General features: G+C 40.8%; 1 protein-coding gene across 1 annotated transcript in view; it reads left to right on the forward strand.

Moving 5' to 3' along the window:
* The first annotated feature begins 2,477 nt into the window (after nucleotides 1-2,477).
* Nucleotides 2,478-16,041, forward strand: part of plxdc2b (plexin domain containing 2b) — an 83,473-nt gene continuing 69,909 nt past the window's right edge. Inside the window, exon 1 of the mRNA XM_014982910.2 lies at nucleotides 2,478-3,051. Within this exon, the coding sequence (XP_014838396.2) occupies nucleotides 2,964-3,051 (88 nt within the window). The 5' untranslated portion in view covers nucleotides 2,478-2,963. The remainder of the gene's footprint in view (nucleotides 3,052-16,041) is intronic.

Raw genomic sequence — 16,041 nt, forward strand, 5'->3', positions numbered from 1 at the left:
GGTCCTTTCTTTCCTGCTTTCTGTGCATCCTGTCGGGATTTTTCTGTTTCCCATGTTTCCTGTCATGAGTCATGCTGCTCCTCTTGTCCCTGCTGATTAGCTCATTGCTCTCTCTCACCTGTGCTTCTGCTGCTCCTGCTGCCTGTTTATTGCTAATGGCTCTTACCTGTGCTGCAGTCTATGCAAAGTCCTGCTATGCAGACTTTGTCTTCCTCCTTGACAAAGACTTTGCATGATCCATGTGTGAATTCCTGATGTGCACCTGGCCTGTTTTCTGTCTCCTGACTACTGCCAGTTCCCTAGCTGTTCTGTGAGTTTCTCTGCTTTTTTGCTGTGCATTTTGCTTCATGTACAAAGACGTCGATTGCTGCCTTGCTCATTCTGGATCTCTTCTTCCTACCTGGACTGTTTACCCAACCTCTAACCCTACAGTATCTAATAAAAAGGTCATTATCTTTCCAATAATCAAACCAGATCAGAGAGGTGATCTGGAATTTCTGCTTTCCATAGTTGTTTTTTTTTTCTTCTCTTTTGGTTTTTCCATCCTGTAGAGTTCCTTTCTCTACTGGGAACTCCACAGGTTATCCCCTATGGTCCCGCAGATAAAACACATGTGGTAAATGGACACTTTGTTCTTTCTCACTATCCAAACCCAAAGGACTCAAGCCTCTGCAGAGGAAATCCTTGGAAGCCACTTCTGCTGTGGAAACCTTTTCGCTCATTGGTCACTCATCTTTCTGTCACTTCTGCAAGTCTGACGTGAAAGTCGTTCCCTAGAAGCACCCACGGTCCGTGTATTTTCAGGCAGTTTGTTTTTACTTTTGAAATGAAAAATGAAAAAATAAATAAATAAATAGACTCGTATTTTTCGTTTATTAAACCAAAATGGGAAATCATATAACAGCTCAGCTCAGCTCGGACCGGCAAACGTCTGGTGGCCGTCTCCTCACTCTTCATCAGTCACGTTTCTGTAGTTCATGACGAATAGTTATCCTCTCAACAGATGAACCTACCTGAGCGAAGGAATCTCTGTAGCTCCTCCATAGCTTTCTCCAATGCTGCCTGTCAGCTTAGTTGGATACCATCTCTTAGTTATTTACATTTTTCAGATTGACTGAGCAGAGTTCTTTGAGATGTTTAAATAAAATGCATATTTTGACTGCTTTAAAATTCTCCATCGTTCTTCTTGACCCATCTGCTGTGTCGCTTCATGATGCTGTCCTCTGACACCTTCACAGAACAGCTGGATTTGTACTGAGATTAGACTACAGGTGAACTTTCGCTGGCTAGATGGATACTGAAGTCAGTTCTTTTTAACGCTGAAAACCTTTCCTTTTTTAAGCTCTGTGGCTTTTAATACATTGCACAACATGTATTGCATAACATCTATCTTTCTGGAGGCTTACAGTATTGTGGTTTACATGCACTGCTTTGCTTTGCCTGCTGAAGAGACGTGTGAAGAATGGGTTGGATTTTGTGTGAAAAGGCTAATTTGACTGTGGACAGATGTCTTCATCATAAATGGTCATAATGTCTTTGAGTCACTGCAGTAAAGAAGCTGCAGTGATACATAAAAAACAACCAAATACAGTATGAAATTTACTCCTGTTTTCTGATATTACATTTTTGGCTTAATTGTTTTTTAAGATGTTTCCATTGTGGTGACGTTCCACAGTAGTGTCTTAATTGGGACAAACGTGTGGTCAAAGTTATTGTTCCTGTGCAGACTTCCTGCTAAGCAATGAAGAGGACTTGTGTTTCATCTCATGTGACAGGACAGCACCAAATGACCGTGAGAGGTTTTTAATGTCTGGCACTGCACAATTTGTGATGACATTAACAACATTTTATGAAACCAAGTCATTTGACTTCATGAGGACCAACTTGCTTATGTACAAAGTTGTGGGAAAATTATGCACAGGCTTCTTCTCTTGCTTTGTTGTCACACACTTAAATGATCCAGGACATCAAACTGATCAGCATGATATACAATTAACATGTGGAAATTGAAGAACATATGAGAAACAAAGTTTCTAGCAGCAAAAGATTCTAAAATCTTTTACATTTGATAAATCTCTCTCTCTCTCTCTCTCTCTCTCTCTCTCTCTCTATATATATATATATATATATATATATATATATATATATATATATATATATATATATATATATATATATATATATATATATGTCACCGTTTCCTCCAATTGTGTTCCACCCAGGAAATAGACATTTCAAGCATGTTTTTAATGCAAAATCTTTTGCACCTGAAGAGGGCGCTCTAACTAACCTGTCACTGTGCAAAAGGTGAAGGATGACAAGACCTTTCATTATAAAAACTAACACCAAAATTAGAACAAGAACCATGAAAAACATATGTTCCTTCTTTATTGGCACCCCCTCATATTAAAACTCTTTAAACAGGTGTAGCCCTGTTAAAGAAGAATCTGTCTCCAATAATTCTAAATTTGTTTGGGAAAATTAAACGTCCTGGGGGGGTCTCATTTTTTGCGGGTTCGAAGGTGGATGAAAGCCATTGGTTCTGGGGAGCTGATGACGGTGAGAGCGCACCGTGTTCTCCAGGAGCGCCTTCTTCAGCGTCTTTCTGCACCCAGCAGCTGGGACCACAGCACCATGTGGAGCTGAGCTGCATCTTTCTCTCGCTCTCTCTCTTTTTTTACGCTTTAAACTCTCTTTTTCCCAGCCCTCATCAGCTCTGGTTCATTTCAGAGCGCGCCCGAGGAGCGCGCAGAGCGGCGCACATTTGGAGACAAGGGGAAAAAAAAAAAACAATCAGTGCTCAGTGCAGCGCAGGCAGGTCTTTGCTCTTTTAAAAAGCAGCAGGGACGACTGGCTGCTGGAGAGTTTTGCGCTGTCGGTGCAGGAGCGAAGACGGACTCCGCTGGTGGTGGTGGGGGGAAAAAAGCAAGAATTAAAAACAGCGGAATAAAGAGAACTTGGATATGGCTGCTGTGAAGACGTTCAACCTTCTCGCTGGAGTTGTTTCGTTGTTGCTCTGTGTGTGGAATATCCGAGCGGACCTCGGCGACGGTAAGAACCCTCAGCCTTTACTCGGACCTGCGTGTTAGGACCAGAGCTTGTCCGTAACGAAAATACAACAAAGCTGGTGGAGAGTGGATGTGTTGTGCAGCAGGGACCCGCTTGTTTGTCAGACTCTTATAATGTGTGCAGGAAAAATTCCCTCAGGCTGTTGTTGCTTTATTTTTAGGACTCATTAGATCATTAAACTAAAAAAAAAAAAGAAAAAAAAAAGGCTTTCATGACCCAACTTTAAGTACTTTTTTTTTTAAAGATCATGCTAATTTTATAACGACTATATAATTTGATTTACTCAGCATGCACAACATTTAGTCGGACTGGATGAGATGTACTATATGTTTTGTTTGGGAGTATGGGCGGTTGACCTGGACGGCATTAGAAATGGGATGGCTCAGATTTATATTGTGTTTATGGATGCAGTGTATTTTTCTCTTCCCAAAATGTTCATTTCCTGCATTTTGATTTACCAAAGGGTCTGCAGAAGGTGGTCCTTCAGCAGCAGTTCTTATTTAAGAAGTGCTACTAAATCACATACTGCCATTACTGACAGCAGCTAACTTGCAAAGTTTGCAGAAGTTGCTGCCATTGAATCTTCCACAAAACCGTACCGTGTTTGTGAATGTTTGGTGGTACCAAATTTCCCAGTAAGATGTGGCTAAAGGCATTGACAAGTTAGCTAGTGTTTTACCCTTTGTGTGAGGCTACATAAATGTCCCAATATCAAATCAGCAGATTAAACTAAACACATAACGCTCGTTTTCTAGATGTTTTACCCTGCATCTACAGGTACTCAAGTGATTTAATGATTAAACAAGTTTGACAGTTTTCTGGTCTGGGTGTGGCTGCTTAAACTGAACCACGAGATGCTGTGAATCACTATTAAGTCATGATTTAATAAGAGATGCAATTACTTTTTCAACTGAATTCCAGGTAGGAATTCAGTTACCTTTATCTAAAGGTAACTGAGTAAATGAAATCAGCTTTCAAATGTATTCAAGTTCATTTTTGTTAATGCTGTCTTTTTTTAAATCTCAAATATCACCACACCAGCAATCTGTAAGCAGCAAATGCCTAAAGTGCTGTAGAAAAAACATCGCCTATTTGCAACTTCTCACACATCAGGGGGGAAAAAAAACCTGTACAGTTCCTTTTCCTCCACAGTGGAGCTACAAGTCCACTATGAAGAACGGAGGCCGACGACACCAACGGTTCCCCTGAAACCTCAGATCTTAACGATGTGATAAGTTTTGCGATTCAGCTCACACACACGCGAGGTCTTGTTTTTTTTTTACTCCAGATAGCGGTCAGGGAAATTCTCTTCCGCTGACAGTGACTGCAGATTAAACTCACATGTGTGTGTGATGGCATGCCTCAGGGATGCGTAGGAATGTTTTGCAGACCCTCGCACACATGCATTTTTGCAGACAGTTGCAGATTATAGATAGAGGTTTTGGAAAATATAAGTGGAGGAAATCTTAGCCCCGCATCAACATGTACAAAAATAAAACCCTCTCCTGGGGCAAGCTGGACGAATTTGTATGTAGGACAGTATTTTTAGACGAGGTGCTCCCCTGCTTGTTGGATGACCTTAACGCCTGTGCAGCTGGAACCAGGAGCCCCCCCTGTCCTCGCTTAGATTGGTGCTCATTAATAGAGCACAAAATGACGTTTCCAAAATCAGCCGCTCCACGGGGAGGATTTAATGCACCATTCACTCCCAGAAAGCTTTCAGTCCCTTGGAAAAGTATCACGTTAGCTCCAGCAGAGCCTAAGATGTGAGGAGTGGCTGAAGAATCCATTTCCCCTCCTTGCATTTATTAGTCAGATGAAGTAGAGAACATCTGGGTAAAATTACACAACATCCTGTCAGCTTAGTGCATCCTTTTTTCTTTTCTTTTCTTTTCTTTTAGGTTCCATGCCACACTCAGCGGTGGCACTCTCAGAAAATTGGGGCTGACTTTTTGGGTCAATTTGTGCTCTGTTGCTTTCCCCTGAATGTGGGAGGGGGGGCGATGGAGATGTTCCACTACAGTCTGGAGTGTGTCTGTCCATGCGATGGGAGTGGAGAGAGAGGCTTGGCTCATTTAACTACGTGGTTTGATGTTAAAAGCTCTGTGTTTGGAGGCTGTTAATGTGCGAAGACTGTGGCTGCATGTGGAATTTCCTTTCCTCGTACTCTGGAGGAGGTTGAAAGGGGTTGTAGGCTGGTCCCAGACTGCAGCAGCGTGGACGTCTCCAGCGCAGACGCCCCGTTCTTCATCCATCATGCTGCCAGGAGCTGCCTCTGCAGTCATGCACACGCTCGGGTGCATGGATGGTGCGTGCTTACAGCCAAATGTAGCTCTGTAATGAGGACTCTAATGAATTGCTTGACATTAGCTTACCGGCTCCTGTTGTGTGGGCTGCTATTATGTTTTCACAAAAAGAAAAAAAATGTAATAGTTGTTGATTAAAACAGAAAATAAAAAAAAAATGCAAAAGCTACGTGTGTTCACATCCATTAGTTTACAAGTTTCATGGCAACAATTCAAGCCTCGAGTCGTCTTGGTTGTGTCTCGGCAAGATTGGCACACCTATTCTGTTTTCTCCCATTCTTCTCTTCAGATTTCTATCGCAGTCAGTCAGGCTTGACAGGTGGTGGAGGTGGACAGCCGTTTTTGGAAATTTGAATTAAATCCAGGCTTTGACTGGGCCCCTCAAGGACATTCAGAGATTGCTCCTGAAGCCTCTCCTTTGTTATGCTGGCTGTATTTATTTTATTTTATTTTTTTTCAGATACTGTAGATCATTGCCTTACACTCCAGAGCACTTTGTTGAAGAAGCTCCATATTTGACTAGTCACTTTACCATCTTTGCAGCCTCGTGTCCAGTGACTGGGAAAAAAAAAAGAAACCTTCCTATGACATGGTGCAGCCACCACCATGCTTGACAATAGCCTCACGTCAGTCAGTTGATGGGCAGTGTCTGTTTTTCACCAATCTGTTTTTTTTTTTTATCTCTAAAAAAATATATCTTTACAGGACAAATAGAACTGATTTAAAGGCAGTAATAAAGAATTGTTTTCAATTTACATGAATTAATCATATAGTCACATTAGACTGTTTAATGCTGTAAAATTCAATTGAGTAATAATAAAATAGTCAAAATTTGTTGATCATAAGATTCTAACTGGCTTAATGCATCTTAACTGAAAAAGCCTGGGGGGTTGCATTGAATCAGTGACTTCCATCAAATGCAGAACAGATAGCAGGGTTACGATTCATAAAACAAGAGTTTTAATCAACCAGAAATGCAAAGCTTTTAGAACTGGAGTTGTTTTAAAATTGCACAAACCTGACTTTCTGTGCTTTTACAGACGGCATGACCCGTGTTTCACCTGCGTTGCCTTCAAAGAGCTGGATGTTGCTGTCAGTGTGCTGCCGCCTCTCACTGAGGCTGATGCTGTCCCGCCTCACCGAGGCTGTAGCTACCTCAACACATCTCACCGGCTCTTCTAACAAACAGCTGAAGCTTTATAAGGAAAAAAAAAAGTAGTTTACACACCCACCATGAAAGCTTCCTCTTAAAACCTTCCAAACGTTTTCACACCCTTGGACTTTTTCCACATTTTGTCACGTTACAACCGCAAACTTAATGTGGTTTATTGGGATTTTATACGACTGACCAGAGGACTGTAACCTTCATCCATTCGCTCTGTCGCCTCTCCAAAGTGGGGGAAGACATCTGTTCAGATTCTTAATCATCCCACATGGTGTAGATCACACACATTTATTGAAGAACAAACCATTCATGCTTTCATGACAACTATCATAAAAAAATTGATGTAAAGGAATCCCATCAGCCAATTCAAAAACAGCTGCAAGTCTTTACCAGCTTTGGACATCTAAAGAATAATTTTTCCCCCCATTCTTCATTGTAATGTAGCCCAAGCTCAGTCACATTGGATGGAAAATGTCTGAACATCAATATTCAAGCCTTGGTGCTTATTCTCACCTGGATTTATATCTGGACTTTGACCAGGCTATTCAAACGCTCGGGTGTATTTTGATCTAAACCATTCCCCTGGAGCGCTGGCTGCATATTTAGAGTTCTTATGCTGCTGGAATGTGAATCAACATTGAGCTTTTACAAACTATTCTGTTCTAAAGCAGAATCCCCCCACAGCATGATGCTGCCGCCACCACCACGTGTCACGTTTAGTTTTCCTCCAAATGTAGAGGAACAAGTTCTACGAACTTGAAGGTGACGGTTAAGACGTTTAGCTTGATGTCATCTCCCTTCCTGATCTGTTCCGTAAAATACGTAGAAGGACGAAATGTGAAAAGTTCATGAAGAGTTTAAGTCGGCTTCATCTCCACCACCTCTTTTGAGCTGGTTGTCGAGCCCCTCTTGGAATTTCCTCCACCTCATTCCTCTCCCTGTGTCTGCTATTTTTCTGACATTGCACATTTTGGAGTAGCAGACCGAGTTAGCTTTCTTATTGGCTCTCTGTACGACCTGCTGAATGGAGCTGCCAGGAATGAATGAAGGGGGTTGGGGTGTCTTTAAGAGGGTGAGAGACAAGGAGGGGCAGCAACAGCGGCGAGGCTTATTGTGCTGCCCTGTGTGCGGCGGCAGCGGGTCGTGCCGTATCATCCTCCCCCCGATCCTCTCTCAGCGGCATGAAACAGCAGCACCAGGTTCCTGCATTCGTCACGCTGTGGCCCTTGTCGCTCATCTCCCCCGCCCCTCTCGGTTCGGGAAAAAGCTCAGCCCCGACTGCTTTAGAGAGCTGAAGCACCACATCGGGTTCAATAGGCTGAGAGACAAAGAGCCAAGAGGCCACTAGTTAATGATGCCCGACATATTTAAGCCCTTCTTTAGGGTTTTTCTCATAGGGGTTTCTTCAGTCTAAAAGCTGATGCAGAGCTCTGCCTGGGTTACAACTTCTTAGAGGCGCTGGTCTTCACTCTGGCACCTTTTTCTTTTGTGAGATTTGTTCGGCAAAACCAAATCACATGAGTTATGTTCGGCATCAGTGGAGAACCTTTGAAAAGTGATGGGAAAGAGGCCTGTGATGGTTAAAGCAGCACGGATGTTGAAGTTAGTGGCCCAGTAAATAGCTGACAGGCATTTTCCCACTCATAATAATCATCCTGCCTTGACTCGGATGATTGTAAAGCTGTCAGCAGGCCACAGTCAGGCTGTTATCTGCTCTTCTTGGTGACTCCTCTAAAAGAAGCTGCCACATGAGGAATATTAGATTATCAGACGAGAAGTGGAAATGTTTTTTTTGTTTGTTTGTTTTGGGTTTTTTTTTTTTTACAGGAGGAAATGGATTTAAACTTTTTAGAGGGGTAAAGTTTAATGGAATAACGATGCAAGAGATAAGGCGGGTAACAAATATGTTTCCTTCTTGTATGTCTTTCTCAGTGGAGGATTCAATTACGATGTGGTAGCAATAGAATACTAAGTGCTTTGCAAAAGTAATAAGACCCTTTAAGCTTCTTCACCTTTTGACTCATGAAAACCACAAATGTCATATGCTTTGAAGATTTGATGAGATAAGCGCTACTTCCTGTACGTCTGTCTGTGTCTGTTAGTGGAAAGAATATTATGCATGGCTTTTCAAATGATTCTAGAGTTGGAATCTCATCCAAGCATTCATCCATCATCTTCCGCTTTTCTCAGATGAGCGGGAGCAGCATCAGGAGGGAACCCCATAAATCGTTGTATCGTGAAAAGTTTGAACAGGTTCTAGGTATAGTAACACTTTTGCAAGACATTGAGTACAGTAGTTATTCATTGATTAACAATATCATTATGCTGTCTGTGTAGTTGGACGATTTTCTTCCTGAAAGTTTCTAGTCAGTATTTCTAAAAGGGAATTAGGGGTGTTTTACAGTCCACAGGAGGGAGAAGCAAGAGGCCATGTTTGTCAGTTGAGTTGCAGGCCAGGTATTTGCTGCTCAGTTAATAAATGCTCTACATTTTTGGGGTCAAGAGCTGTATAAATGTTGCTGTAATGAACAATAACGGTGTCGTTCACTAGTTTTCTAATCATCTAGAAGCAACACCATGCAAATGGAAACACCTCCTGCCTGTGCAATTGTGGAGCTTTATAATTATAGGCCAATTAATCAGTATGTGTGTGATTTGTTTGTCACTTGTGGGCTGAGTGGTTCCCTGGCTCAGCTGTTTTGGTTTAATCACACTGAACTTCAGCGCCAAGGCCGGCAAGACGGGGTTGTTGTATGTAGTTGTGCAAATTTGGGTTTGTTGCAGAGATGCACTGATTAAGCTTCTGGCCAATTTAAAATTCAGATTTTTGCCATTTCAGTCTTCTAAAGAAGGATAATAATAATAATAATAATAATAATAATAATAATAATAATAATAAAAAAAACAGAAACTTTGGGTAACACTTTATTTGAAGGGGGCTGAATAAGACTGTCATGACACTGTCATAAACATGACATAACACCTGTCATGAACATGAATAAGCCTTCATGAATATTTATGACTGTTGTCATAAAGCGTCATTTGGTAAATTATGACACTTTTAATACAAAGTTGACATTATTCAAAATGTCTTTGATATGACAACTTGACATTAACCAGGAAATCATTACTGTTTAAACTTTACCTTTAATAACATAAAGTTTCCTGATTTTTAAAGTGCAATCAGTAATACTTTTATAACAAATTTATATCAGCAATGATTTCTTGGTTAATGTCAAGTTGTCATAACAAAGACATTTTGAATAACGTCAACTTTGTATTAAAAGTGTCATAATTTACCGAATAACACTTTATGACAACAGTCATAAATATTCATGAAGGCTTATTCATGTTCATGACAGGTGTTATGTCATGTTTATGACAGTGTTATGACAGTCTTATTCAACTCCCTTCAAATAAAGTGTTACCAAACTTTGTTTTTGACAAATTTATTGTGATATTTGGAAATATTTATTTTTCCCACATTCAACGCATTTCTTCTGTAAAAGTCTCTTTACAAGATTGGATTTTTTGGGGTGTTCTTCTTATGGAGTTAGTAATGTCATTCTTATTGTCTTATTGGTTCCTCTTTTGTGCTCTTTCTGAGTCAGCAGGCTAAAAACCTTCGGACCTTTGAGGTAAGGTTTAACATTTCTTATGGATTTAGTTGGTTTTATGCTCATGTAGGATCTCCTTTATGATAAAATTGACTGTAATATCTGTTTAGACCTGACACTCACTATCTAGTGGATGATATTTTAAAACAAAACTGTTTTTTTTTTTTTTTGGGCTGCTGTTATGGATTCCTGTTCACTAAGAAATCTTGGAAAACCAATGACATGAAGCAATGATGGAGATATTAATTCCTTATAAATAGCAGAACTGTATTCAAATGTTCTGTTGTATGACTGAGGTCTAGAGTATATAGCTATCCTTAGTAAAAAAAAAAAAAATTAAAACCTTTAAAATGGGAAACTGTCTTTTTAATTTCCTTTTAATTATGCAACAACCCTGGTTGCTCTGCAGATCAGCCGTACTGTTCCCACCCTCGACACTTTTCTTTTTGCCCCCTGCACCAAAGTGCAGTGAAACTCCCAAATATCCGATGCGCACGGTTAAGTTTAAAGCAGAAGATCCTGAAGTGTAAACATGCATTGTTATCATGAGGGCAGATGAGCGCAGTGTTCCAGTCTGTCTGGGCATGTTGAAGAAAGATGAGGTGTTTCTGTGGCAGAGGAGCCGTCCAGCCCACCCGGCAGCAGCAGTGAATCGCCTTTGTCCCACCAAAAGCAAGTCTCTCTGGGTTGATGGCGTACTTCCACATGCCTCACATCGTTCTCACATTTGGTCTCTGCCTGTTTGCCTGTTTGTGATGAGTTCATATGCAGTGGATTTCACTCTTCCTTTCTGACATTGACGAGAGCCAGGGCAGGAGTTGAAGGAAGTCTGGATTATAATTTGGTGCGAAAACATCACATTTCCAATCTTCCAAGTGCAGATTTCTCAGACCAATGAAAATATTTTTGAATCTCATGCAGGCTGGGTGAGAGTAAAACTTCAAATAGCCCGGTAATGGCTCTGATCAGCCTAAATTGATGCATATATTATGATATACACACAGTACGCAGGATCTTCACTGACTGTCTTATCGTATAACGCTACATTTATCTTGTGCAATTCAACTTAAAGTTAATGGTTGTATAGGTTTTCCCAACCTTAACCTTATACCATGTGGAAGTACATTTTGATTTCATTTCAGCAGCCAGTCTTACTTGACAGAAATCCATCAGCACCCTACGTTTTGACTTGACAATTTTTGCCAGTTCAGTTTATTCATGCTGTTTTGATGATTTATCATTGGTGATGAGTTCTAAGTCATTGCAGTCTCCTTGCTCTCATCCTCGATTTCCTATCGAGTTCAAGTCAGGACTATAGATTAGTGCAAATTGTTAATACCACAGCCAGTCAGAAGAAACATCTTAGTCTTTAAACCTTAGTATTCCAGGGGTTCTCCAAGTTCTCCACAGAATTTGCAGCCGATGCTCCAGAAAAGGCCATTTTTATTGAGCTTTCTTTTTATTAGCTTTGCTTGTGTTATGATCTTGTGGCAATATTGTTGGCTCCCATTTCTGAATAATTTTTAAAAAATCTACCCATACACAGTGGCGTCCATTATTACTCCTGCAAACAGTGCGCTGCTGAGTGACGTCAGCGTTCTTCTTCTGTGCAATCTGGTCGCTTTGGGGTCGTAAACTGTTCACGCGGATTTCTGATTGTGATGGCATCGTTCAGTAGGATGAGCAGCCATCTACAATAAATTGGATTTCAGCAAAAAAAAAAAAAAAAAAAAATTGGGATCGGACATCAAGACCTGGTGTGTTAACCTTGCCTATATGTGCTCATGTACTGCTTTGATTCTCTTCTGTTCAGTCACTGTGATTGTAAAAAGTGGAATACCTTCATTTGGAATAGCTTCATAGTAAAATATAAATGTTTGGAAACTCTTGAGTTTTCTGAATATGCCATGAGTGCTCAATGTATGAGAGAGGTAGCTGTTGGCTAATATGTAATGGTGACAGATTTATTGTTATTTGCTGATAGACTTTCTTGCATTTGACGGGAAAAAGAGGCCTTTTTCCCGTCCTGGCAATCACATTTAACCCTTTTTAAAACTGATTTATTAGCCTGCTAATCATGTTATATGCATGTCCAGTCCAAAGGCCATCAATTACAGCTTTATTTGCAACTGGTTGCTCGGCCTCTGAATGAAAGCTCCCCTTTCAGTGATTAGCTTGTTAATGTTGTACACAGTTTTCAGACAATGTTAGTAGAGCTGTGCCAGGCTCCTCGAGGCAGACATTGATGTGTTTTTCACTGCTGTAGGTCCAACATTGCTGCCTTTGTTGCTCTGCCCGGAAAGTGTCCCGGCGTCTTCTGTCCACAGCTCTCTCATTCCCCTCCAAACTCATCCTGACAAAAAAAAAAAAACAAAAAAAAAAAAAAACGTGCATGCCCCAAACCGACTGCTTCCAGAGACCCAAACTCTGCAATCTGCAACTGATTGGGGCCAGAGCAGATTTTTGGTGAAATGAAAAGCTTAGAGCCACCTGGCGGTTTTTCTTTGTATGTTTCAAAGTTGTTTTCTTTTTTGCCACCTTGCATCCACAGACAGAGGAAAATCTTTAGGTTGTGACAACTACTGTCATGTGCTTTTCTGGTAAACACATTCCTCTTTGTACTTGGAGGCTTGCTTTGGTGTACAGAATGGAAATGTAAAAAAAAAATTGAAACACAAAACAGAAAGGAAAAACCTCCTGGCAGACATTTGTTGGCTTTGCTGTAACATCCTGCGCAACTGGGCATAATTTGTTACTGTGCTGGCTGGACAAAGAATAATCATCGTTGTTCTTTCTCTTGCTAATTTCCTGCTCAAATTAGTCACAAGGATTTGATGGAGATTTAACAGCTGTACCACATCTGTAAAGCTGGTCATCACATCACCGTTCAGGAATCAGGGCTGCGAGGAATGGGAGGATGAAGAACTTCTCTGGAAAAATAAAAAACAACAACAAAAAAACAGCCAAGGTTTCTGGAAGGGGGCTTGGAGGGGATATTTAGAGCAACACAGTCTTGGATGAGCCTTGTACCAGCTGTTCTCCCAACTTTTGCGCTGCATTCATGGTGAAACTGTAAACAGGAGGCCACATGGCTGGCCGAGCGCAGTGGGGGTTGGTTGCATCGCATTTCTGTGTTTTCATCATTCTTGCACCATGTATTTATGGCAGGTGGAAAACAACCCAAAACTATGAGTTTTGTGCACCGTCTGTTCAAGAAACTCATTGAAGTCAAACTCCCTGGGCTTCAGGCTTCCTGCGGGCCGATCTTTGCGGACATCGTTGAAACCAAACTCCCGCTAACAGAATATATAAACTCCAGGTCAATTTTATGTAAAAATGTAAAGAAAATTGGTTTGTAGAGTCTTGTAAATTTGAATTTTATCAAAGTATTCATACTGCCGGTTGTGACATTCTCATATGTTTAGCCTCATCCATGCTCCCAACTCTGTCCAGCTTTCCTGCCCCTGCTGAAGAAAGGCAGCCCCACAGCATAATGCTTCCACCACTGTGTTTACCTGTCGGAATGATATTTTAGTGTTTCATCAACCACATATTGCATTTAAAGCTCAATATTTTTTTTTCACTGTGGTTTTCTTGTTGACACTCTTCAGTGAGTGCTTGAGTGAACAGATTCTTCCACCTGAGCTGTAGATCTGTGCTGCTCTTCCAGAGTTACCTGTTGACTCTTTCTCTGATTACAAGCCTTCCTGCAACGAATTGCTTTCCATGGATTTTATTAGCTTCCTCAGAGAAAAGAGGGCTCGATACGGCTGCATGCCACCATTTTATTTATGTGAAATATATTTTTCCCCTCAACTGTTCTACTTTATTGCATAATATAAAACAACAACACACATATTCTTGGTAAAAACTAGTTTTATAAACCAAAAATTCAACCGAGAAACGGACAACAGGTAAAAATCTTCTCCTGATTCTTTCACGTTTCTGCTCCTGTACCCGTGTTTGCTTGCAGAGAGTCATTCCCTGAGCTCAGCACAGAGAAGGGAACAAAAGCTCGCTTTGAGCCTCCGCGGTGATAAATTGCAAGGTGTACGAACCGCCTTTGTGGTGCCTGCAGTGTAAAAGGAAAACACCAGGTAGCAGTTCTCCGTTTCTGCCCAGGTAACAAGAAACTGGGGTCTTAATTGTGTTGTCTGACACAGTCCTAAGAAATCTTGCGTCGTCATATCAACAGAAGCACGGGGTGCGGTGTATGCACGCGTTTTAAGATTCAGAAGGCAATAACGGATCTTTTAAAAAAAGCAACAGCAGATCAGAAATTGTCTAAGTGTCGAACTAAGTCCATGAAAGTTTTGTTCTGAATGCTTTACCGTTTTTGTTGTGGGTGTTGGGTGGTGTGGGGGGGTAGATGAATATGTTTTGCATTTTTCTTTCCAACCCTCTTCTCTCTCACAGAAATGACAGTTTGGGTGCAGCATGAGAAAGTGGGAGGGCAGCGCTCAATAGTTTCCTTCCCTTTTCTCTCGTTTCTGAGCATGTCATGTTTGCTCAATGAGTGTCACTGAAAATGAATGCTTTTGTGATCTGGGCCAATTCTGCTGAAGTACTTTGTCATCTCTCCGGGACTCCCTGAGCTTGAGCAGAAAGTGGAAAAACAATGTTTGTTATGGAGTGAGAGGACGTATCATGTAGCTGTAATTGACTCCCAGTGAAATACTTTTGTCTGCTTTCCCCAAGAACCTCTCGGTTATATGACAAGAAAATTGGATCGAGGAGTTTAGGACAGAATGTAGAACCCATATCAGTACTCTAAAGGAATATTGGTGCCACCTGAGTAAGAGCTTTGATCTTAATGACACCAGAAAGTGTTAAATAATGGAAACAAATACATCCAGGGTGAATAAAGTGCAAAAACAATATTGGGGCAAAAAGCATGAACACAAAACAAAGGTCTGAAGCACTGAAGGTCATCACACAAATACTTAAAAAATAACAGTAGAAAAGTATGGAGTTTGATTTCAGTGTTTTCCAGATGTGGATAAGTATGGGAAAGGAAGGTAATAGTAACAGAAATATTTTAATTTCTCGACTTTCTCATTTGATTGTCTTAGTGTTTTATCCTCCTCTAGTTTTTTTCTTTCACTCTTGTCTTTTCTTCCTTGTGTTCTTCTTGTATTCTTTCTGCAGTATTTCCTTTCTACCTTCCTTGTTTCCCGTTACTTTTCTTCCTTTCTTTTTTTTACTATTGTCCTTTCTACCCTCCTTTGGTCCTACCGCCTTGTCCTTCCATCTTCCAATTTTTGTTTTACATCACTTCCATCTGTCTTTTCTTCATTCCTTGTCTTATCTGCTTTATATCTGGCCGCCGATTTTCACTTTCATACAAATCAGGGCTTTGAGTAGGCCATTCTAATACTCAAATATCGATCGGACCATTCCTTTGTAGCTGTGTGTTTGGAGTTGCTGTCCTGCTTTGAGGTGACCCTCAACCCTTTTGCATCCTCTAACATGTTTTATTCCACAATTCCTTTGTATTTTGCTCCATCCGTCTTCCAACAAGCTCTGACCAGCTTCCTTGTCCCCACTGGAAAAAAAAAAAAACTCATAGCATGATGGTGCCACCACCTTGTTTCACTGTAAGAATGGTACATCCAAGATTTACTTCAGTTCCAGTTGTTGTCCCCAGTTTGTGTGAAGTTGTGGTCTCCTCTCCTGTGTATTGACACAAGAAAACATGACTTTCAGTAACAGGTTTCTTAATCTATAAAAGTCAGATTTGGCTCAGTGTTAAAAATAATGTGTCATTTTATTTTATCTTCCAGTTCCCTTTTGAACATCAAAACCTGCCATCAATTTTAGAATATTTAGCAGATTTTGGAGAAAAATGGAAAATTTACGTCTACCCTGAGGGTAATGCTGACCG

Source organism: Poecilia mexicana, unplaced genomic scaffold, assembly GCF_051168715.1.
Source record: "Poecilia mexicana isolate PSO_F unplaced genomic scaffold, ASM5116871v1 scaffold_20, whole genome shotgun sequence".
In the NCBI taxonomy this organism is placed as follows: Eukaryota; Metazoa; Chordata; class Actinopteri; order Cyprinodontiformes; family Poeciliidae; genus Poecilia; species Poecilia mexicana.